The 20,844-nt window shown below is 36.3% G+C and overlaps 2 protein-coding genes and 1 long non-coding RNA gene across 6 annotated transcripts in view; 2 read left to right on the forward strand and 1 right to left on the reverse strand.

Annotated features, from left to right (window-relative positions):
- LOC124404072 (eukaryotic translation initiation factor 4E transporter-like) overlaps window positions 1-7,727 on the forward strand; it is a 21,086-nt gene extending 13,359 nt beyond the window's left edge. For 3 of the 4 annotated variants that reach the window (XM_046877905.1, XM_046877906.1, XM_046877904.1), the window contains 4 exons: window positions 449-718; window positions 2,269-2,436; window positions 3,413-3,817; window positions 6,351-7,727. In XM_046877905.1, coding sequence (XP_046733861.1) covers window positions 449-718; window positions 2,269-2,436; window positions 3,413-3,817; window positions 6,351-6,598 — 1,091 coding nt within the window. In that variant the 3' untranslated portion in view covers window positions 6,599-7,727. The remainder of the gene's footprint in view (window positions 1-448; window positions 719-2,268; window positions 2,437-3,412; window positions 3,818-6,350) is intronic. The other variant, XM_046877907.1, reaches the window with a different exon arrangement.
- LOC124404076 overlaps window positions 3,256-20,844 on the reverse strand; it is an 18,248-nt gene continuing 659 nt past the window's right edge. Inside the window, exons 2-3 of the long non-coding RNA XR_006928979.1 lie at window positions 5,766-5,767; window positions 3,256-3,268 (exon numbers count right to left, since the gene is read on the reverse strand). This is a non-coding gene — a long non-coding RNA (uncharacterized LOC124404076). The remainder of the gene's footprint in view (window positions 3,269-5,765; window positions 5,768-20,844) is intronic.
- LOC124404071 overlaps window positions 19,152-20,844 on the forward strand; it is a 24,436-nt gene continuing 22,743 nt past the window's right edge. The window contains exon 1 of the mRNA XM_046877902.1: window positions 19,152-19,870. The gene's annotated coding sequence lies outside the window, so the exon portion shown is untranslated. The remainder of the gene's footprint in view (window positions 19,871-20,844) is intronic.

Raw genomic sequence — 20,844 nt, forward strand, 5'->3', positions numbered from 1 at the left:
TGTATCATTTTAATTTCCACTCACTGCAACTCCGATATTTAACTGTCTTTGGACTCGATATTTCTAAAATGTATTTTTTAAATCAACTGAGACCCTAAAAACCTCTAACAATCATACTTTAGACAACAGCTTAAGTATTGCACAGAAAATAAATCTACCATTTAATGCATTGTTTTATCGTCATAGTCGTTTTTACCGTTAGCAGCTACAGGTAGTCACGAGAACGAACAGTATCGACATCCAATCACTGTTCGTTGTTTGAAATGTATTTGATGTTATCGACATATTGAAACTTTTCTCCACACATTTATGTTGCTTAATGTCAACCTGAGATTCGCCTTACTTTGAAGAATATTACTATTCTGCTGTGCCCATCTTGTCTGTTTATCTGCGCAAATTGTTCTACACACGAAGTTTGTTTGACTGACACTTACTATCATTTGAACAGTGATACCACACCGAGTGCCATCTCCGCGCGAGCTTGTGATGCATACACAATCTATAATACAAAATGCATTGATCAAGAAGAAGCTGGAGGAACAGAGAGAAAATTTCCGTAAACGACAAGAACAACAACAACAACAACAGCAGCAGCAACAATCACAGAGAACTATCAGCCCTATCAATTCACCTGCAAAGCAACAGCTCAGTCCGACTCCTCTGGCCTTCACACCTACCTCCGTCCTTCGCAAGATGACCGCCGAGAAGGAACCCGAGGGTGCGAATCAGTCTGATAATATACAATCTATCTCAGCTCAATCTTCTTCTGCTTCTGCTTCTACTTTCGTTTCCGCTTCTGCTAGTGTTTCTAAAAAATATGCTAACCATACCTATCCCAAAACCCTATCACCATCCAATGCTTGTAAATCCAATGAAAAAAACTTGATTGCGAATCTTGGTATCGAAGAATCTAGCAGTGCTGCGCACTCTAAAGTCGATAACTCAAGTAATGATGGTAGTTCAAAAGTGGCCAATGACCCGAACTACACGCCCCGACATGCTAGTAGGACGCGTCAGAAACATGAATCAAAAGATACGAATAACAATGCCGACTTGGCGAGTATTAGCGAGAAAAAAGATGTTTTGAACAAAAACAGTTCGGACAATGACAAGCCAAATGTATTGGTTTCATTACCTGCAACTCACGACAAGAATAATAATAACAGTCCTATTATAATGAATATTAAAGTCAAGCAGAATATTCAGACTTCCCTGAAAGTAAATAGATTTCCTGGAACTGTCAAGTCTGTAGCAACTGTACAAACTAAGACACCTACAAGACGTAACACCACTTTGCAAAACAAAAACGATACTGGTTTACAGAACAGTGACAATGAAGTCACCAAAGTCAGCATGACGTTGGAGCTTTAAAAGGAAGTGTAATTAGAGATAGGAATTTTTATTTTTATTTTTACTTTTTTTTTTCACTTTCTAGGCATGAGTCATTTAAATAGGAACAAGACTTGGCGGTTTGGTTTTCTTAACATACTAGTTACCGATTGTTTAAGCAAAATATAATTTTGTTTTATTTTTCATGCTAAGGGTACTCGCTCCAGCTTGCCTTTATTTTTTTGCTCCGCACTTTTTTTCTTTTCCTTTCATTTTTCAAAGTGACATATGTCAAATACTTGTTGCCCTCGCGACTTTAGAAGTCAGTTTGATTTTTTTTTTTTGTTCGATACCAAACGTACGTCTGAAACCAAAAGCCAAATGATTTCCCTGAAAAGTTTTATGCAAGTATCTACTTGATTAAGTATTTTGGAAAGATTTTAATAATAAATACATATTATAAGTATGTTTTTTGCTAAATTTATCTCCTTACTTTCCCTTTAACACGGACTTTCAGTCAGAGACACGTGTTTTGTTTTTCTTTCGCTCAAAACTCTCAAAATTCAGTCAACATTTCGACACTTATCTTATTAGGCCATATATTGTGGAACAATTTTATCGAAGCTTAAAAACTGAGGATGCAATAGCGAAAATGACATCTACATGCGTAAAGTTTTATTCCCTGTGGTTCGTTTTTCGTATTGCTTTGCAGATTGTTCAAAAAGAAAAAACTATAAAGTTACGTCCTCGGATAATACGTGGCATGATATTGCGTTACTTTCTACCTCTCCTCTGCATGTTAGGTATTGTACAGTTCTGCTTTTTCCTGCTCTCCTGCTTCTTTGTTTATCTTCGCTTTGCTATTGAGCTTCTACAAATCTTCCGTCTCACTTGTATGATAACCTCTGGAAGTACAAGCCGCTGTGTATGTGGGCGTAGGCAACAGTGATCCAACGAAAATGGGCAGCCAGGCTCAAGTCTCCCATATGCAACAAGTGCAGTCTGCAGTACAGCTGATTGCACAAGGCGTCATTTCACGACATAGTACACTGCGGCCACAGCCAGTACAGCCAACGTGGTCCGCCCCCACAGTCAAACAGCATCCCGGTATGTTTAGTTACTTCTGCTGACTCAAAACTTGGCAGGCATTGCCACTTTTCGTTTTTTCTTCGTCAACCTTCAAAACCAAATTTACAAACAAAATCAAATTTTGATAAAGTTAAAAATTTGGAGAACATTGCAACTTTTCTTCATCGGTGGTCAGCTTAAATTACCCAAATTGCTTACCGCAGTCACGATAATATAAAATTGAGATATACCGTGCTAGGAAGAATTTTCCTAATTTCACTCCCTCGTTTATTCATATACAATACATTGTGAATACTCAGGTAAGATATGTACTTTAATCGAAAACTTACATTTACCTTCAATTCGATTCTAGCCAATTATAGTCTGAATGAGATGAAGTGCAACTAAACTGCAACACATCTAAAAATTGTACGTCATCAAGCATACACGAAAAGAGTTTTTTTTAATCTTGATTAACTTTTTCTGCCGACTTCTCCAACTTCTTGTAAGAATCTTCTAACAATATATCTATTGGTACTTGGTATTGATTATAACCCGTACTTTCTGTTTTTTTTCTTTTTATTAATTACAATAAACTAATAATTCTGTTGATTAATAACAATGCTTTAATTTCTTGTAAAATTACTTGCAAAAGTAATGTTCATAGGGGAGGATCCACGGTAAATTTCACCAAAAACTATACCATATTTATGGACACAAGTAACTATTTATCTACCTGCTATTTTCTTGTTTTATTCATTAATTTATAGTTTTCAAGGATCCAGGATTCAATTACAATATCATCGATACCGTATAAATGCTGACTTGTGCTAGCTTCTCTTGTAATAATTCATCGGCTTTGAATTCAAAACTTTGCCAAACATAAACCCATTTGTAGCATGTATATACTTAAACTCTACAAAGTCATGGCACAAAGCAGCTATCATCTATCTTCTAACCGCGAGGGTTTATTTCATATTTTAGGGTATGAAGAAATTCTTATACTTTGTTATAGGTCGGCCTATAGTGAAAGGTGGTGGTGGAAATCAATTTCAGTACAGTGGTAATGCGGATTACCAACAGCAGCAGCAGCAGCAGCAGCAACAACAACAACAACAACAACAACAACAACAGCAAAGACAACAACAACAACAACAACAAAGAGCTGCAGTCGGAGCATATGGGAATTTGGCCCGTTCAAAACACACAATGGCATCGCCGTTGTCACATGTACCCAATCCTGCGCAGTTCAATCTCCCACCGAACTCTATAATTGGCCAACGATCGAGTTCTGTTAATAATCAACTCAAGCAATCGCAACAAGTCCAGTCTCATCTATCCAGCATACAGCAACAGCGAACAGTGAATCCTCAGCTGCAACAACTCGTTATGAATCAAAACTACAACTCTGCTCGTACCGGTGAGTGAGAGTTTAAATTCATTCTAATATACTCTTAGTTATTAGTATTTATTGCATCTATTGATCTTACAACTATATTTAGCTACTATATATTTACTTTACAGTCGACTCGCATTTTTCGGGACATACATGTGTAATATCTTGGTTCGAATTTGAAAGAAAAAAAAGATTTGATAGTCCAAATGCACGAAGACGGGTTTGTCTATTTTCTGGAAGAATTCTAATCTCTCAGAAAATTCGTTCGACATGCCTATTTTTTATTTATCTTAATATTTTTTAACACTTGAAACACACCGGTAGGTATTACTGAGCTATAGGCTGTGCTATTTATTTGACTTAATCTACTTACCTCCTACCCATGTCTTATCCTTTATACGCTTAATCGTACCCTGCGTAATCCATGCACTACTGTACAAAACTCAGCTGAGAGAGATGTAGTAATTTTTTGCATTTCACTTTTCTGGTAGCTGCCAGTAGCCGAAAACTGGTCAATCAATATTTGGCTGTGATGCCAATTTTTGTTACAAGATTATTGTCATCGGTAACTAGTTATTCAGCTTTATTTTTCACTCATTAGAGTCACATCAGCGATAGGTAAATGAAGCAGAAGTTAGCAGAACACTCCCAGAAGGAAATAAGCTCGCACTTTTCTGAGTTTGGTGCGCACAGCGGTTTTCACGCACTATAGAGATTTCGGATTATATAGTCGTTGACTTACGTCGAAATAGGATTTTACAAGGTGAGCAAACTATAAAACTTCATGTTTTGAATTATTCTCATGAAAATTACTTCAATTGGGTAACAATTAATTTGACTGTAACTTTTTTTATGAGAGTGACCAGTAAAATATCCGATGAGGTTTGTGTAAACAAACAATTTCATCTCAATCAAGTTCATTTTGGTAATATATCGAGAAATATCAAGTTTCCTCGTTTTGCTCAGCCTTAGAAAAATGTTATATTTGAATTAATTAATTATTACTTAATTTAGGTTATTTTCACGAGATTAATAAAAAACACGAAGTTTCATCGTTTGCTCAACCTGCAAAATCCTATTTTGACATAATTCAATCACCGTATGATCCAAAATCTCTCCTGCGCGTAAGAATCACTGTGCCCGCTAAACTCAGAAAAGCACGGGCTTATTTCCTGCTGGGAATCCTCGGGTAACTTCTGCTTCAGGATAGATGAGTTATGATTTTAGCTTCAACTAAAGTCGAAATAATCAGAATTCAGAGAATGTACCACAACGCTAAGCTAACGTGTTTGTTGAGTGGCCTCAAACATGTATGCCAAAGATAGCATTGAACCTTTGTATGTATTCCCTCCAAGTTCTGAGAGAATCTAAAATGCAAGTATGCATTGTACTAACCATATGAATATTAATATAGAAATATATGTATATTTGATTGCAAATTTTCTCTCAACTGTCAGCTTAATACACAATTTGTACAAATATTCAGGCAGCACCGCAATCCCGAATCAAATCACACGCAACGGTGTTCAGAAATTGGACTAGATGCACCTGAACCTGTCTCATATTCCTCAATCCCCAGAAAAATCAACGTTTCCAATGGACCCGAATAAGTAATCCTTTTTTCCTCATTTTATACATGTATTTAAGACTGTGAGCAGATTATTTGACAATAATCCATTATTCCACGTCTCCTTAATTACAGTAATGGCAATCAAAAGATAGTGTATAATCGATTTTTTGTACATTGGTTTAGAGTTGTGTCAAAGTATAAGCACATCGCAATACTTTTTTGTAAAACATACCATAACCGAACAAATTTTATTGCAGCGATTGCATTAATGATAATATTTTATCATATGCAATATATATTTTGACCTTGACAGGACCTTGACATTTTTCTTCGACTTTTTAGTTTAAAGTTCTAGAACTTTTGGGTCAATGTCAGTGGGCTGGATGGCGAAAGAGATTACACCACTTTCGCACCGATATATCTGCTTCCGCGAAGAAAGAAATCAAGATTTTCATTTTTCATTTCTTTGTCGAATATTGTCAAATATCTTATGTCAGATTATTTGTTATAAAAAATTTAACCAAGATCATAAATGAAGAGATTGTTATAGCATGCATCGTGAGGTACGAGGTAGTGAAAATACATCAAATCAAGAGGGCTAACTATCTCGGAAATGAATTATTTCTGCAATTTTGACCATTTTTTAACAATAAAATTGTTTCTATCAATAATAATTTATATTATATCGCAATAATGGCTTTCAAGTGTCGAAATTCTATTAGTATACTATCAGAATAGTGAAAAACCGTGAATAAATATGTTGAAAAGTTCTGTAAATATACAAAAAATGAATATAAAAAGGCGAAAAGAATACTTCCCACTATGACTCAAAGGGTTAAGACAATAGAAACCTCAAAACACCATGAAACTAGATGAATTCATCTAAACAGCTAAAAACCGATATATCTGCTACCGGTCCTGTGAAGGTTAATAAACAAAAATGATTTATAAAGAAAGCAAAAAATTAGTACGCAATTTTTTTTATAGATGGACGAGCAATGCAATCGCAACCATTGAATATTCCTGTCGGTCGTCAGCCATCCCCTGGTCTTGGATTCATGGGTAGCAATGGCGGGGACCTCTCGCCAACTTCAAACCAATTGGCTCGATGGTTTAGTCCAGAACTACTAGCGCAAGCTCGCGCCGGAAAACTGCCAGAATTGGGGCAAACAAACGTCGTTTCATTGGAGGAGTTAGAGAGGCTTCAGCATGCCTCGACAACGGTTCACAATTAAATTGATATTATAACTGAGTGAAAGGAGAAAAGAAAAAAGTCACCTGTTTCTCTATCTAATCAAATTGTGTCCACCTTACTTTACACGACCCCAAAAAGTAATCCATGAATATTTATATTTGGATAATAGAATTGCTCGAAGTGCAATTTCACGACTACATGGGAAATATTTGAAGCTGGCTTCAAAAAAATTAACATGGTTGCCAATTGACCGTGTCGAAAACAAGGTCTAAGATGGTGAAAGTGTTCCAACGTGAGAACTTAGTTAGAGTGCTGGTGTCAAAGCTTGAACGGTTATACCGAACACTGAACAGTTTTGCAAGCCTAAAATCTGAAAGATTCTGCAGGACCTGCAAGGTATGTGTCGGTAATTTGTTAGCATTGCTGCAAAACGAAGAAACAATGAGCGACATTAATCATTATTAATGACTCTTTGTATGGATATTATGATATTATTCGTGACGTCGGTTATTCGATTACTCATCAGTTTGTTGTGAGATAAAAAAAAAAAATGTAAGATAAGCTACTTTTGACTGGAAAACGCTGTATTAGTTTGACTGATAGATAAACTGCGTGTATAAAACTGATCATCATACATCGTAACTTTACATATGACACAGGTGAAAAGCATTATTCATACAATGTCATTATTGAAGTAACGAACTAATTCCCTAATAGCTAAAAGGTGAAAAAAGAGGATTACTGATGTAGGCAAGTAGAGAGGACAAAAAGAACCTGAATTAAACTTCTGAACAAATTGTTTCTTTCTTCCTAACGCACATATGTGTACTGTGGTATTTGAAATGCCACAAAGTAACTGGCAGTAATAGAAATTTGTTAATACCCAGGATAAAAATTGCAAAGCCATATTCTGTATCAATTGTCGACATACATAAAGAAATTGTATTGTAAATTCGCAGATTTTTTTCATTTTTTTTTTCCCCCCTTACCGTAGTACTGACTATTAGTGTATTATAATCCAACATAAAAATGGATCAATCTCCTGAGTGCACAGTTGCCACGAGTCATACCTAGGTGTATACGCATGAACATTAAAATAAATTTATTATAATAATATATACTTTTGTAGAAATATGAGAAGACAGTATGATAAAAAACCGACTAAAGTTAAACCAGCCTGAGTTATTCTAGTAATATTATTAACCAGTAAACGATCGCAAACACATTCCACCAGCAATGAGGAAATGAACAGAACCTTTGACTTTGTAAGCTCGATACATCAGCATATGCCTCTGCCGGCGTAAGTTTAGTTTGTAATTAACTCGATGATTTCTTATTTTCTAATTGCACTCTTTCCTACAATGATGATAATTATGCTTGAAATCTAGCATGAAATAATGATAAAAGTATGTTGTATTTTTCTTCGTCTATTTGTGTTGGTTTTCACTTATACTATATAACTAGAATCGTTTTATAATCTACTACACAACTATTAACGAAGCCTAATTCCCTATCTTCATGTTTGACATCTCACATATCATTATTTATTGAATTGTCGAGATTCCATTATCCAGTGAAGCTATAGTTTTTATTTCCAATAGTACTAGTCTTTTATTTATCTGCTGTAACGGAAAATATTCGAATAATTCCATTGGCAATTGGGAAATGTATCTGAAAATAATACAAATGGCAAATTTGAATATTACAAATGCTTTCTTTGATCATTCGATACGCTTCGTGTTATCCGATTAATGTTATATTTATATAACAAATATATACATTTTTTTCTTTTTAAAAGGAAAAAGCTCGATAGATCTGAAATGAATCGATGGTAAATTAACATAACTTACCTTATGTGCAAACAACTCGTACGAGATTTTTTGTAAGGCATTCCTTTTGCGAGAATCAGATGTCTTAAGTATTTTACGAATCTTACTGCAAATCAAATCAACGCTCATTCTACAGAATTCCAAAAACCGATTTCCCTTTTAACTCATGAATTAAAAGAATTTACGTTGAGTAAAACTTTGTCTCATGTGCTCTTTGTATGACTGCAAACCGTCATCAAATAAATTATGAAGAAATAATTCAGTATTAGAGTTTGTGGGAATAATATTTGGAAGATATTGATGCTTGCGTTAATTTTTTTTCAGAATACCAATTCAAGAAAGTAGAATTCGGTCACGCATACTTTCAAGATCCTCGTGTAACTGTGTAGCTAAAAACTTCATCTACAGCAACAGAAATATTGCAAAAGTATAAGGAAATCCATGAACAGTTGATAAATTTGTTATTATTGTATTATTCAGCTTCTGTGGATAATAGGATATCGAATCGAATCTATCATTACTCATCCAACTTCCTTCCCTTGTGCTTTTTTGCATATCAGTATTTGTTTTGTTGCTCTATGACTGAATGCTAGGCAACTATGACACAGTCTGGTGTTGGCTTGTTAGTCATTACAAGAGAGAAAGCGAGACTGAGTGTTTGTACGAATGTGTTTATTTTATAAATCCACATGTTAAATTAAAAAAAAACGACACAAAATTATTTTGTTGGTGGTAATGGAGGAAACTATAAGCAGGCATGCACCAGAATATGCATGCGTGTATTCAGATTAGATAATAAAAAATACAATTATACTCTACGTTGCTGTTGCATTGACGACACCATGTAAGGATATTGTGAAATTGACCTTTTTTTCACCAGATTCCATAAACTTGATGAATGCAACGTTGCTGTTGTTACTAAAAACAATGATATAAATGCATTTGAACATATTTATATAAAAATTTGTCTACAACAACAATACAAAATTCTATAATAACATGTTTAGAGTATGCTCGACAACCAAGCGGATATACTTTGTAAAACTTGTTATTATTGCGCAATACCGTTGCGAACGAGGGAAAATTGTGTTACGCCTATGCTCTAATAAATCGAATGCTTCTATCGCAAACATTGGTTTGATCTCAAAAATCGATAATATAACTTGCAACCTGTTGATGACCAAAGGAATGTCTTGGGTATACAAGCTATTGCAGTGTTCATCTTATAAATTATAATATTTGGCAAAGTAGTACATATATACATTAGGGTGTGGTATTTTAAATTATCATTTTTTTCTAAACTCGATTGCTCAATATTTTTGACTCAATTTAATTCCGCGTGAAGCCATGAAATTTAAAAATTACTCAGACAAATAGTCGATAAAAATATGTTTGATTATTCAAAAACAATTTATTTTCTCACGATACTCAGCGGAGACATTTCAAACGCATCAAGTATCATATGAATATTAATTGTCAGTACCCAGTTATGAGAGAATTTTTAACTGTCCTATTCTGAACGTGTTTTTCATCAGAGCTCGAGACAAAAAAAGTTGATTTAAAACGACACACCTGAATGTACATATATTTACTTTATCTGTAAAATTTACTACGGATAGAAATCTTAGAGATAGTTTATTGTGACGTATAATGTATTAATTCACAGTTAGCTAACTATCGACAATGTGTTTATCGATGAAAGTACAAGTAACTAAATATCAGTAGCAACATCATTGACAGTTTATGACGACAACTACTTCGTGCAATCTCAACTTCCACATGACAATTTCAATCACTGAGTCATTCTTAATTTATAACAGTTTGTTGCAATGAAGGGCAAAATGTATGTTGAATAATAATAACAGACAAACTTGAGAGTCAGACTTTACTTGATCCAATCCAGCTTTCAAAGATATTATAAGAAAATAGATTTGCTGCTAGTTTTCACTTGATTAGCATTGCTGTTGTCTGATTACATGAGAACTGTGGAAATCCAAAGGTGGAAAGATTGAAATAAACGTAGTGTAAACGTTGTAATGTTCTTCGAATTGAACATCTACACATCTCTTCAATCGGAAGATGAAAAGCTGGTTATACGAAATTACCACCATTGCTTGATTACTGCGAAATTTCAATATGACGTTATAGAATGATTTAATTGTGAGAAAAATATCAGAATATTCATTTTGTCCAAATACATCTAAACTCAGTTTCAGAATACATCTCTGGTGCTCGTGCACTAAGAACTTGTTCCGTAACTCAGTACGTGTAAATAGTTGGATTTTCGAGGTAAGACAAATTTATTACTGCATGTATCAGATGACTGTTTTGTAAATAAAATTATTAAGCATAATATGTCAAATCGATAATCTTGTCACGAATAAATATGCGAAAAATTAATGCTCCCTTACTACATGCATTATTCATTTTTCTTATTCTCATTCTGAATACCTTATCCGAATCCCACTACGTGAGAAATGCTCCTCGACTAATCAGTTTCTATGTATAAAATGTACAAACAATGGTTCAATCACATGTTTGCCAATGGAATTGAATTATGTACGCCTTAATTGAAGTTTTATCAAATAGTTAGCTACCGAAGGACAGAGCTAGTTGTGCAGTGTCCTCTCTTTATTGGACGATCAAAAGAATAGAGAGCAGTTGCCAGGCGGGGAGATATACTTGTATATGACTGTGTTTCCCTAAAGAGGATTAGAGTGAGAGAAAAAGCCTGCAGCCATGGTTATTCTCTCTGCTTGTCACGGGTTCAGCTCGGTGCACAAAGCGCGCAGTCTATTGCTGTATTTTCACGTGCAGAAAACAGTGGATGCAGCAGCAGCAAAAATGCTCTGATTCTGGTGTAAGCACTTTGTTGTACATGAAAATTGCTGTTTGAAGTAGAAATGAACCTACTTTCTACAGCAGTTGGTTTTACTGCATATAGCGCAGAAGGTACCGCAGCACGTATTACGTGCAAGCAGTCAATGAGACCATTTTGCTGTTGTTGCATCCCGCTGTTTGCTGATATGGAAGACCGTGCTACACTCGTTCCGGTATAATATAAAGTTCAGAGGCGTATTGCTACGTATCTCTTTCTATTCGACGGACATGTTTTACACACACATCGGTCCGGTAATATTTTTGACAGTTGATCCTAAGTATGAAGGAATAGTCCTAGGCATGCCTAAAAGTCACGGTTTTAGACACAGGTCTCGCAACTGTGGGTTTTGACGTGGGACTCTTAACGTGCCAAGCCGCTATTGTCGCTGCGATCGAAGGATGCATTACATTATCGAAAATGTAAGCAAAACCAACATGCAGTACATTAGTCACACGCATGATGTAGGTTATGTTCATGTATCTCTCGATCGCAGCGCCACCTAGATTTTTCTTCAATATAGTGGAGCATTGCCTCTTATTGAAATTCTGCTTGAGTTGCTCGATCTGCTAAGACCGTGCAAAGAGTACAACAATTCGGCTACCTGTGCGCCTCTTTTTGGCGACTTGCGGTACTATTTATCTGGCAGGGTCTGGTCACTAGCAAAGAGGATTAGGGTGCTCGGCATGTGTTTCGGAAGTTTTTTGGATATTTTGACAACGCATATCCAGTTGCATTCAAAGCTTGATTCAAAGATAATTATTGGCTTACAATTGACGCAGTACGTTGATTGTTAAAGTTGTTTTTGAAGACAATACAACAGTAATTTCGTGAAACAAACCCATTTGACATATAACCGAAAGTAGAAGCTTATTGGGCCACGGAAGAGAGCCAGTCCGCACAGCCGAGACTACAAAAAGCTAACATTGGAACAGCCGTTTCGGCGTGTTATTCAGTGTTATTTTACAATCGAGTTCCATGTTTCAGCAACGATTTCCATCCGTTTGAAGGTAAAGTGCACCTGGTCTCACCTCGTTTTATGCACCGTACTACGGAGTTCAAGCAAAGTTCATAAAACACCTTGATCGACTTCGTCAATTACTTATTTAGCTTTATAAATCAAAGCTCAAAGAACTCTGCATCAGTTATGGTAAAATGGAACCAGCTTGGTATTTAATTTTCGTCCGCGATATTCTATTCCGTGCTGTTAGTACTCGGGGAGATTTTTCTTACCTTTTTTATCTGCATCTACAAATATTTGAGAACGATAATACGTTTACACCTCGCACCTTGCTTGGTTCGATTGAATATTCAGAGAATTAAGAGTGAGGAAAAAAAAATTATCATAGAAAATAAGTACTTCTTATTTTCTACCTAAAAAAAAAAAAACAAGTTTCTAAACATGTTCGAGAATTCTGTAAATAATTTAGCTATATTCAAGCACACATCATTCCATTTACAATTTGCAAATATATTTTTTTAACAACGACTTATTTATACCTTATAATTAAATTGAACTGTATTCACAGTTCGTGTATTTCTCGTTCAGTTTGGGAATTTTTATTCTTATCTCGAAGTACAGCTTAGCTTTTCTTTTTCTTCCTTTCGTATATGTAGTAATGTTTTCCGCCCTCTCTTCTTGCCATTCGATCTCGCACATTCTCTCACTATTATCTTGTTCTTTCTTTATATCTATCATAATAAGCTGTTCTGGTTTTAGTCTCAGTCTCATCATACACAAACACACAGTGAAGAATATTAAGTTCGCTTTCGAATTGTTCCTATATTTACGAGGACCTACTGACGTAATGTGTTTTTTAATAGGAAACCTGTAGGTGAAATGATATACCAAGATGGTTCTAGCTATAATAAATTATTGTTAAATAATGAGGAAATATTGTATACAGCATTTGGGAATATACTAAGCACTTTACCTACAAATTGTAACATTTATATTGATAATCAGTCGGTGTAATTCGAAGCTTCTTGGGTATGTCTGTCTAGCCTGTGTATTTGCCACTCAATGGATGAATCAAGTATCTAAGAAATAATTTTCAAATGGAACACAAATAGTGATAATTAATATTGATAATGAGTCAACAAATAGGAAAAACGAATGAATATCATATAATACTCAGGTGTAATTTTTTATGAAAATATGAAATGGAAGGTACACATAAAACATACATTTAATAAAGATAGATATTTGGTATTTTTATTTACAAGATTGAAAAATATTATACATTACTCTAAATTAATTTCTGCTTATTATACGCTCTTTCATAGTATTGCTACCTATAGCATTATAGTCTGGGGAGAAACTCATTGTATAAAATATTGTTAAATAAATATAACATATTAAGTCTGAAATATATTGAAGGTGATAGTATTATTAGAGGCAAAGCTATATCTTTACCTGAATAGAAGCTAGAAAACTGTTTAAATAAATTACAATTCTCTAGCAATTACTTATTTCAAAAAACTACCTAGTGAGTTGAAAATATTACACTTAAGTAGCAAAACTACAAAATATAAATGAAAAAAATGGATATTACATGTAAACGTAAAATAATGATACTGTTGTGTTGTAGTCAATTGAACTATGTCAATTAAATTGTTTAAAATACATAGTCATATATGTTCACCACACACAAAATACGATATAAGATAAAACTGTGTTATAACTATTAATTATTAAAAGTAAATATTGAATTAATTTATCTTCCAAATGTAATTGACTGAAATCGAGTGAACAAAATTCTACCTATGTACCGGTCTCTGATCTCCTATAGATTGTATCCAGTTGTGCAATGTACTGTACTAAACTGTAAACTTTTTCTAAATAAATGTTCTTATTATTACTATTGTTGTAGAAGAAGATCCTAGAGTGGATGAAATGCTGGGAAAATCGTTTTTGAAGAAGCAGAAGCAAAGTTCGTTGCTTAGCATTGTACCCATCGACGCAGCCACACCTGATAGCAGTGCGATGCTGATCAATTTGATGCCGCACAGGTCTTCCAAAACGCGGAAAAAACCGCCACTCAAAATTTGATCACTGCAGACGCATTCTTCGTAGTCTTTGCAACTCTTCAAGATGCTGAGGAAGCTGCCTAAAACTGTTGAATCACCCGAATTGTTGGACAAATTGAGTGATTCTATAGGCCCGACCGATCCAGGAACAAGGACCGCTACTGTGGTGGCGGTTCACGACAATCGCTTTGCCGGACTGATTCATTTCAGAAGAGACCCCAGCAGGACATTTTCACATCCTGGGTTGCAGCAGAACTTCAGCCTCTAAAAGGCCGGCCGCTACAGCTTCCAGAATCTGCAAATCGCTTGTGAGAACATCCACTTCGTTGCAGAAAAGCGATTTACTGAATAAGGGCACAGTCTCGACATCTGCCTACATGGAACGTTGTAGCCTTGCCCAGCCAAAAAGTCTACAAGGGTGAATATCCACACCGAATGAGAACACTGGCCGATGACATCATCTGGAACTCCACTGCGGCCGATTACAATATTCAAGGAACTGGTGGGTTGAATATTTTTACAACTATAAATCAATCGGTATGATTTTTTTTTAAATACGTCTTCAGCTCTTGGATACAATGTCACAATGCTAGTATCTGCACCAAAGCTAGCATTCATAGCCAAGTAGAACGAGGGTATTCATCGATTTGGTTTCAAGCTTAGAAAAGTTGAAGCCTCCATAACGCTAGCATCTGTAAAAAAGCCAGCACCTATGGCCAAATAGAGCAACGGCTACATTCGATTTGGTTTCAGACTCAGGAAAGTTTAAGCATTGAAAGTGATCATGAAAAATTCTTCATCGGCTGTTGCAAGGTTAGTAGAAATAATTTGGTGCATTTTTATTCCGTAAGAAAAGTGAAGTTTCATTTGTTTTTGGTTCCAAGGAACGATCATCTTCAAGAGACGAACCGATATACACTGAGTACGAAGAAATAGGCGTTTCAACTTTCATGTGTGAAATAGCAATAATTCACATAACAGAGAAATAGTTTCAAGCTCAGAAAAGTTGAAGCCTTGGATGTGATCACGAAAATTCTCAAGCATATTAAGCATGCTATGACTACTTATTGTCAGTGTTTGGGTATGGAAGAATTTTTTAATTGTCTTATTCTAAATGTATTCTTGATTGAAGCTCGAGAAGTTTTTTTTAACTAATTCACAATTAGCTGAATATCGACAGTGTTTATCGATGAAAGCACAAGTAACTAAACATCAGTAGCAACATCGTTGGCAATTTACGACCATTACTACTTTGTGCAATCTCAACTTCCACGTGAAAATTCCAATCACGGAGTCATTGTTAATTCATAACAATTTGTTCAGGCGAATGGTAAAATGTATGTGGAATAATTATAACAGACAAACTTGAGAGTCAGACTTTGCTTGATTCAATCTAGATTTCAAAAATATTACAAGAAAATAAATATGCCGCTACTTTTCACTCCATTAGAATTGCTGGTATCTGATGAAATGTGGAAAAACATGAAAACTGTGGAAATTCTTCAAATTAAAAATCTGCACAACTCTTCGATCGGAAGATGGACAGGTGGTTATACGAAATTACTACTTTCATTGCTTGATTATTGAGAAATTTCAATACGACTTTATAGAATGATTTAATTGTGGGAAAAATGTCAGGAATATTCATTTTGTCCAGATACATATAAACTCAGTTTGAGAATACATCTCCGGTGATTGTGCAGTAAAAACTTTTTCCCTGACTCAGTATGTGTAAATAGTTGGATTTTCGAGGTAAGTCAAATTTATCAGTGCATTTATCAGATGACCGTTTTGTAAATATAAAGTATAATGTAAATTATCACGCAATCATTTCATGCATTATTCGTTTTTCTTATTCTCATTCTAAATACTTTATCCGAATCCCACTACGTGAAAAATGTTTCTCAAGCTAATCAAGTTTTGTGTATAATACGTATTAACAATAGTTGAATCACATATTTACTTATAACATTGAATTTTATACGCCTTAATCGAAGGTTTATCAAATAGTCAACTAGGAATATTGTCAATATTATTAATTATATTTTGAATTTAATTTCCTAATATTTAAGAGAATATTAGGCATCAGTGAAAATGTTTCGCAACGTATGCAGTGTTGATTAAATACGAGTCAGTTCCAATTTCAAACTGACTGAGGTGCGAGTGTTTCTGGCGCTGACTACGCATCGGCCGTTTCCGGAATGAATCGGGTTCTGAGCTTGATCGCAGAGTTTCGTGAAGAATAAAAAAATCACGCACTAGGTATAGCGGCACTACTCGGTACTGACGTCTGGCGTACGATCACATTTCGTGAAATGGCGGAACTAGGCGGGTCGCGGCAAGTGTCGCTCCTGATAAACATTGAAGCATAACGCGAAAATCGAACATAATTCAACTCGTTAGCTTGTTATTAGTTTTGAGTATTAACCATGGCATGTTTCTGAGACTTGGATTGCAACATAATTGTTCGGATTAATTATCGTCGGTTCTCTACAAGACGACAACAGTTCGTATTTTCTGACTTCGGTTCCTTGGAAACCCAACTAGAAACACATGAATCGTTCAGTATCTCGGTTTCCCTGAACTTCTTATCGTCAGTTGCAAACTGGAATCGCAGTTCTACAGATATTTATTCTTATTAGCATTTTTTCATACAACGAATCGGATCCGAAGTCCTAGGTTTTTAACGGCTTGCCCGCAATGCAAGCGTAAGCAAATATGACAAGCGATATAAATGGTAAGTAACTTGAATAGGTAGGTTGTAACGGTGACTATTATTTTTCTCGACGTGTTGCTGTTATCTGGCGGCCATTGCCAGCTGTGGCTTCCTTTCGTGGCAAATTTGTGTTTGTATTTTGACGAAAATTCGGAGAATAGCAATTCTCTTGCCCTCAATAAAGTTCAACCAAATGTCCATCACGTATCCTATCATCCTTTCTATCTGCGTTGAATCGAGCTAGAATAAAAGCATCAAGTTTCGAGGTAACCATGATAATTACTAACTTATGTTTGTCGGTTTAGACGTGCCGGTGGATACAAGTTGGGAACGCGATAAAAGGGCAGTGTCGCTGCTCGTCGGACATTGGGAATAGAGTCGTCTACTATATACCTATTCGGCCCTGCGTGATTTGTTGATAAAAGTTACAAGAGTGCGGGATGCACTGCGGCAAGCTCGACGGTGCAACGGAGCACAGAGAATCTCGATTAAAACTCAAGTTGGATAATCGAGCGTTACTTTGAGGAAATTCTAGCCCGGTATATTTACCTATACAACGTATGTTACACGTCGTTTCAGTTATGGTGGGCAGTTTTCGACTGATTCAGTCTAGTTTAGTACTACAGTGACTGCCGCGGACATTTGCGAAAGCAGGGAGGAGTGGCCATTGCGTCGTGTTCGTACTATTTAATACTGAAGTTTCGTCCCTGCCGGTCCTCCATATTTGCCCGAGGTTCCGTCATCCCTTGCGATATTTGCATCGTAAATCCGAGTTTAGTCGGTCAGCCATCATTAATTTATCGTTGTTCACGTATCCCAGGACAAAAGTGTTATTTCGAAAGTGACCTGTGGTGATCAATTAGCTACGCGCAGTATCATCAACCTGTACCTCGATCTCTTAAAATTTATGGTAAATATGACGATTGTATCATTCCTTCGAACTTAACAGGGAAGTATTGCTTCAGGTCAAAACGTAGAAAATTAATATTTCTGTTGCGAGCCTCGTGTCTCTTCCATTAGTCTCATTATTTGAGCCATGCACATGCATCGTTGCAACTTTACACGTCCAGGCCACATCTACAGAAACAAACTACGTAATACATTAATTGCATTAGACTTATTCTTTTGAGTAATTTTTCCTGTCGTTAATATGTGTCGACAACTCTGATATGGAATAGCGGAATTTTCAGCGGTTATTCTGCACTCGTTGGCACGGATCAGAAACCTTCATTATAAAGTACGATTTTCAACAGGCTTCTCATTGTTTGCCGTTTTGCGTTATGTCATAGCTCGAACCAATTATCTTTACACTAGAGCATTCTGTACTACCATTCAGAGAATGGCGGAACTCTGTAAACGTGTATATAACATATGTATATAGGTATATTGTTGAATATCGTTTTCAGACATACTGTCACATTCGTATAAGTAACAGTTCACAAATCCACATTTCGTTTGATCACGTTACAACGTTTATAGAATCCTTTTCGTAATTAGGACATGGCATTCAATTAGTACGGTCGTGACTAGAATATTCTTCGCTGTCTTTTAACCGTGCATTATTTATTTCGAATTTGAATAATCCGTAGTTCAATTATAAATTAATACAATTCACTGCATTTTTTTCTGATATCTTAAAACGTGTGGTGCAATCGATTCTGAAAAATGGTTATTGCGTTGAATCGACTATTTCTGCTTTCGGATTACATTTCCAGGCGCTGAATATAATGGCGGACGAAGTGGTCTGTAAAGAGATGCATGGTTCGCAGGGCCTGCAAAAATTCTGTTGAAGTCATTGTTTGTTCAGCCGTAGTTCATTGTGTAATGATAAAATGGCATCTCGGGCCCCACAGTGTTACCATATTGGATACTATTTTTCTTTCTTACTCGTACCTGACATTTGTTCGAACCTATCTCGAATCGTCAGCGAATAAAAATAGAGAAGCGTCGTCACTATTGTCGTCAATCGAACGATCCAAACTCACACGATCCCTGTATCCTTTCCTTTTAAGTAATATTATACGCGTCATAAAATCCACGATAGATCTAATAAAAGTACGGCATATTTTCACGTTACACGTTTCCGGTTTAAAAACAATATATGATTGCATAGTAATCCAAAGGTGGTTGTTCCGAATGACAGGAATAACGAGGTTTTGTTTCAACGAATTGTCTCATGAACTGTCGTTTCTCACATGCAGAAGTAATACCACAGAGGGTAATTACAATACAAATTTCGACGAGGGCGGCGAGTTTGCAAAGAGAGGGAAACCGATAGGAAAGTACAACGTATCAGTGGAAATGAGTTAAGATCCGAAGGGTTGGCATCACTGTCCAACAGGCCTCGACCCTGTTCAGGGAGGGGGAAAGCCTGCTTCAACTAGTCCTGGAGCGCGCCTGAGCCCAGACTCTGCAAAGTACGACCCACGCCAACGCTGTCTCGGATAGGCAAAGCTTCAAAATCAAGAGTGGATTTCTTCTTCCCTTTTCGGATCTCCCCAGTCTCAGAGTCGAGCTGTCTTGGTTATTTTCGTTGAGTGCGGGAGACGGACAATACAAGGAGTGTAGCTGCCCACCCACAATCCTAAGATCAGCATAGCCGTGATCAACCGGGCTTAACCAGACTTACCGTGTGGCGTATAGAGATATCGCTTGCCCACCTAGCACTGTCGCCGAGGCTAACCGTCGGTGACGATTCAGCCGCCATCTATCACAAGACGCGTGCCGCCCTAGCATCCGTCGGAAGCCAACGAACGCATAAGTTTTTCCTCAGAATGTGCTTCGAAAATAACGCGATTTCGTAGGAGTCGATTGTCCACGGTTCCACTGTCCTCGTGATAGGTTAAATGTTGTGATCTGGTACGTATACATGCGCCGGTTTAGATACAAGCGTACAAAGCAATAATTATACCATAAACCAAGGAGACACCAATCTATATGGGTTTCTGCAAATAACACCGACTCTACACCGTTATACAAATTCTTTTAGGCACAGAAATGGTGTAGTGGAGTGTTTTTTTTTTTTCTTGTTTGGTATAGAGCTGTTTTGCTTATGGTTGTCGGAGTGGCGTGGGCCGTTCTCCTTCTTCACACAACACCTCTCTAGTATAGTGCAGCGTACTGGTGAAAGATTGCCAGGATATATTATCCATGCGAAGATATATGATGATATTAGAAAAGAAAAAATGAGCATAAATATGTGTACACGTTATATACCTTAGTGAGTTGGATGGAGAACGTTAGTAGTATATACATATATTTGTATATGCACATCTATATACATCCATGTATGTGTGTGTGTGCGAGTGTGTACATATATGTATATGAAGCAGTTTTAACCTCCAGTGGAGCTCATTGACCCCTTGCGTAAGTGTGACTCGCGTGTGTTAAAACAGTGGTACTCAAACTAAAGAAATTAGTACCTCTGGATCCAAACTGGCAATGTGATTTGCAACGTTACATCGATCACTCCGAAAATTCAAAATACTAAACACCAAAGATTTCGACGTCGATATGTACACTGAAAAGTACAAAAGTGATGAATCATTTGGTGCTGTGGATTAATTCTGTGAGGTTCCAGCGAAATGTAATTGTTTCAATCATTAAGTTATTCGGAACATTTTCAGTTTCTCCGCGTAGTTTTCTTTTACTAGTAGATGATCGCTAGGCTACATGCTCGTTGTTGTATGTGCTTGATATTCGTATGCACTAAAAATATCTGTATTTGGTCGAGTATGCGTTATTCCGTGATGTATTGATACATGCGCACAACCTCGGGAAATGTTGAAGCAACGATGTGAATCAGCAAACAATCTGCCCGACTCTAATTCAGT

Source organism: Diprion similis, chromosome 3 (genome assembly GCF_021155765.1).
Source record: "Diprion similis isolate iyDipSimi1 chromosome 3, iyDipSimi1.1, whole genome shotgun sequence".
Lineage (NCBI taxonomy): Eukaryota > Metazoa > Arthropoda > Insecta > Hymenoptera > Diprionidae > Diprion > Diprion similis.